The 5,000-nt window shown below is 40.3% G+C and overlaps 1 protein-coding gene across 3 annotated transcripts in view; it reads left to right on the top strand.

Moving 5' to 3' along the window:
- The window catches only part of LOC119577894, a 160,929-nt gene that overhangs the window by 112,555 nt on the left and 43,374 nt on the right, over nucleotides 1–5,000 (top strand). For all 3 annotated transcript variants that reach the window (XM_037925550.1, XM_037925551.1, XM_037925549.1), the window contains exon 3: nucleotides 1,870–1,958. In XM_037925550.1, the coding sequence (XP_037781478.1) occupies nucleotides 1,870–1,958 (89 nt within the window). The remainder of the gene's footprint in view (nucleotides 1–1,869; nucleotides 1,959–5,000) is intronic.

The raw sequence follows: 5,000 nt of genomic DNA, 5'->3' as shown, positions 1-5,000 counted from the left end.
TTTTCCTTTTCACACACACACACACACACACACACACACACGCACACACACACACACACACAACACAACATATATATATATAATATATATATATATATATATATATGATATATATATATACATGTATATATATATATATATATTATATATATATATATATATATATATATATATATATATAATATATATATATATATATATATATATATATATATAGAAATCGCATACATACACCATATGTATAAGCACACAACACTAAACAATATGTTTGGTATATCAATTCCTTTGACACCTGCCTGTTTAACTTCTAAAGAGTATTTGCCGCTTCTTGTCGATCGAAGCCTAGGCAGCAGCGTCGCAGCTTCGAACAGGACCCGAGGGGAGGCAGCGCTTTAACAGGCCCTTTGCGCAAAAGGATTTGTTGTGCAAACACGTAATAACTTGAAGGTCTGTATGTTGCAGCGAATTATATCTGTGGAACTATTAATAAAAGCACGCACACACAGAGAATATAGCATACATACCTTGCAACACACACACACACACCACATACACACCATATCTATCTTATATTTACTTTGCATATATATAAAACACACACCAACCCAACAACGGTACAAGTCTTCATAAATCTTTCGCGTCTTTCATCTGTCCCCGTTTGCGTATACAGTTCTCGGGATAATATAGGCCAAGGTTCGCTGTAAATGTGGCAGAGGGGTAAGCTTATGTGTCAGTGTTAACATTTTTTTCACATTCACTCACATTCGCTGCGAAGTAAAACTGTGGCGTGTGCATTAATGTCAAAAAAATATTATATGAGGGAATTCCGGCATTTGTCATTTTCCCATTCTGATTTTGAAGTTTCATACAGTCGGAAAATAATCATAATGAGAAAAAACAACAACTTTGGAAGTAGTGAGTCATCAGAGTAAATAAACATGCAAATATTAGCAAAATGTGGGAAGGATCCATATGGAAATCAGTTGCCATTTCTAGTTCTGGTCAGTGGGTTAAAAGCGGCTAAATCTGTCCGAATGGCTCATTACCCTTTGCCAGGTGGATATTAGCGCTAATGTGTGCGTAGAAAACAATTTTGACCTAATTGGTTCAGGTTTATGAGCTGGCGAGGATGATTGCAATTATCTCTAGTCCTATTATCATAAAAAATAAGGAATATTCTCGATGAAGAGCAGGAAAGGGAGCGTGAAGAGAAACATAGGAGGGAAAAAAATCTTTTAGTAGATATGAACGAAAAACGTAAACAATCCTTCAAGAACCGCAAACACCTTCGTTCACATCCTCCATGACCCAAAAGCGAATATTATAAACCTTATAACACCACAAATGACTCATGCACCACGAATAAACCATAAACAACAAACAACAGATTAATTGCCCCGTGCTCCGGGTATGCCATCAACACCGGGCACACCTGCGTCAACACGATACCTCTGCCACCTGTCCCCGCTGACATACTGCTCGCCTTGGAGAAGATCCAATCCATTTGTGCCGGTCGCTTCTCGTTTCCTATTGTTTCCTTTCGACCCTGCGGTGTTAGTTGTGTGAAAACAACGTAATGATTCACTGTAGAGGTCAATATCATGGTTCTACTTGTTATTATTATCGTCCTTATGAAGGATGCGAACGAGCGAAACGAGCGTCGCATCTATATATAGCTTCCCGTTGCATGGTCTCGCGTTATCGTCTCTCAGTGGAAGGGAAAAAATATACACAGTAATCTGATTTGCAAACCGCCCATCTCTCACACGTACTAATCCCCTTTCTCCTTAGCCCTCATTAACCTCCGTCATTAGCATCACGACGGGGTAATTAACCTACAGGTCATCATCATCACCTCTCTGTTCTCAGGTGTGGTGCGTCCTTGTGTGCGATGACTCAGCAGCGGCCGGCCCGTTACCCAACCTCACCCTGAGGGAGTTTCCGCCAGTGGTAGACGGGTGAGTTTCGACGGTTTATGCCGGTCTCGAACTCCGCTTATCTTATCTGTCAATATCTTTCGCATCCTCGTGTCTCTTGGTCTGGTTGCTGTTTTGGGGTTTGTTATTGTTAATGTTTTCGATGTTAGGCTTTTGGCCGGATTTTTTCCCCTTGGGTTTATGTTTGTCACGTCCTTTTTGCTTTCATGTGCAGGCTTCCTTTAGTTTTTAAACACACACATGCACATATATCTATCTATCTATCTATCTACCTACATATCTATCTATCTATCTATCTATCTATCTATCTATCTATCTATATATCTATCTATATATGTATATCTCTCCTCTTTTATTGTCTTCCGGTAATCTCCCTTTCCACTGTCTTTCTTCTTCTCCACTTGTCTGTCTGTATGTATGTTCATCTCTCTCTCTCTCTCTCTCTCTCTCTCTCTCTCTCTCTCTCTCTCTCTCTCTCTCTCTCTCTCTCTCTCTCTCTCTTTCTCCCTCCCTCTGCCTCTCTCCCCCTCTCTCTTTCCCTTTCTCTTATGTATCTGCCAAATCTACCCCCTAGCCTACTGCTGTACATTCACCTCTTATAATGTAGAGTAGCATAACTGCAACCTGTCTTTCTGTCTGCCTCTGCCTGTCTTTGTTTCTCTGTCTGTCTGTCTGTCTGTCTTTCTCTCCCCCTCCCTCCCTCCCTCCCCCCCTCTCTCTCTTTCCCTCTCTCATTTATCTTCCAAACCTGCTGATGTCCATCCACCTCTTATAACAATCGTTATTATTACTATTGTCGCCATTATCATTTTGGTGATAATGATAACAACAACAATAAAAATGACAATGATAAAAGTAATTATAATGACGATGATGGTATAATAACGATAATGATGATGATAACAATAATGATAATGATGATGATGATAACAATAATGATGATAATGATGGTAACAATAATGATAATGATGATAATGATGGTAATGGTAATAATGATAATAATGATGATTATAATAATAATGATGATAATAATGATGATAATAATTGTGATAATAATAACAATGATAATAATGATAATAATGATAGTGATGATAATGATAATAATAATAATAATAATAATAATAATAATAATAATAATGATAATAATAATAATAATGATAGCCTATTATTACTATTTGCTGTAAAATTTTTCTTAGGTAAAAGTTTAAAAGAAGGCAAGAAAAGGGAAGATGTATAAACAATAAAGGAAGGATTAAAGAACAGGAAATACATTTCGTGTGATAACATATCCCCTTCCTGTTTCCTCGTTTTTTTTTCTCTCTCTCTCTTCTATCCTCATTCTCTTCCTGTTTCGCCCTCCCCCTCTCTCTCTCTCCCTTCCTTCTTCCGCCCTTTTCATCCCCTTGGGCGCTGGTTATAAAAGTAAAAGGAGGTAAGGGAAGGCACGAAGAGACTTTCTGAAGCAAGAAACGAGAGGAGTTGTGAGAAGGAGCAGATTCTTGTGGCTATTGGAAGGCCAGCTGGCGGCCGAGGCGGCATCTTGGGAGACACCTGTTAATCTGGGAGGAGGCGCTGTTCCTATTTTCTCCTTGGTCGCAGGGGGACTGGTGGTCGCTCTTCTTCATTAGTTTGATTCACACACGCACACACAGGCACATACACACACACAGGCACACACACACACACACACACACACACCCCCACTCACCATCCACTCACAATAACAACACCACCACACACCCCCATCACTACACACCGCCCCCCTCACAACACGCCCCTATTAAGTTCATTATGTTGCTTTGTCAGTTTCCCTTCCTCCTCCTCCCCTCTCCTCGCTTTTTTCTCCACCTCTTCTCCCCTCTTCTTCCTTTCCTCTCTTTTCCTTCCTCCATTCTCTTCTCTCCCTCTCCTCCTCTTCTCTTCCTCTCTTTTCTCTTCCCCTCTTCCTCCTCCTCTCCCTCTCCCCTTCTCTCACTCACTCACGTCCCTACTCTCTCCTCCCACCCACTCTCCCCTACCTCGTCACCTCAATCCCCAGATCAAACCTCACACGAGCTCGTCCTTCGGCGAACGCGATTCAGCGATCTCATCCTCTACACATCTCGTCCCCCTAGACTCCTCTGGCGATAGTCAATGCGTCAATCTCGAGTAGTCATGCGCGTGGTCAGCGCCGCTTCTGTATGAGTATCTCACTTCGTAGTTTCCGCTGCCGATTTTTATTCTTCGTTTTTAACTTCTTGTGTTGTATAGCCCTTACAATCGTCTTTTTTTTTACTTCTGTAATTTTCTGTTCATTGTTTTTTTTTATTCTTCTTTTTTTATCTTCTCGTCTTCTTTCGTCTTTTCTTCTTCTTTCATGTCTTCTTCTTCCTCTTCTTGCTCTTTGCTCGTCTTTCTTGCTTCTTTTTCTCTTTTATCTCTTCTTTTCTTCTCTTGTTCTGTCTTCTTCGTTCGCGTCTTTCTATCTTATTTTTCTTCGTTAATTTTTTCTTTCTTCTTTTTTTTTCTTCTTCTTCTTCTTCTTTTTCTTTTTCTTCTTTTCTCTTTTTTCTTCTTTCTTCTTTTCTTCTTCTTTTTCTTCTTTTCTTTTCTTTCTTCTTCTCTTTTTTTCTTCTTCTTTTCTTTTTCTTTTCTTCTGTTTATTTTTCTTTTTCTTCTTCTTCTTCTTCTTCTTCCTCTTCTTATTATTATTCGTCTTCGTCTTCTTCTTATTCTTATTATCATTATTGTTATTTTTATTTCCCTTCCTCCTCCTCCTCCTCCTCCTCCTCCTCCTCCTCCTCTTCTTCTTATTCTTCTTCTTCTTCTTCCTCTTTATCTTCTTTTTCTTCTTCTTCTTCTTCCTCCTCCTCCTATTCTTCTTCTTCTCCTTCTACATTTCTTCTTCTTTCGCTTTCATTTTCCCTGGTCGGCGGGCGGTCCCGTCACGTATCGGGCCGGTCATCCGCGCGATATTTGGGTCGATCATGACGGAGGTGAGGTCGAGGGAGAGAGGTCGAGGGAGAGAGGTCGAGGGGGAGAGGTCGAGGGAGAGAGGTCGAGGGAGAGAGGTCGAGGGAGAGA

Source organism: Penaeus monodon, chromosome 10, assembly GCF_015228065.2.
Source record: "Penaeus monodon isolate SGIC_2016 chromosome 10, NSTDA_Pmon_1, whole genome shotgun sequence".
In the NCBI taxonomy this organism is placed as follows: domain Eukaryota; kingdom Metazoa; phylum Arthropoda; class Malacostraca; order Decapoda; family Penaeidae; genus Penaeus; species Penaeus monodon.
This window is presented reverse-complemented; position numbering and strand designations above follow the sequence as displayed.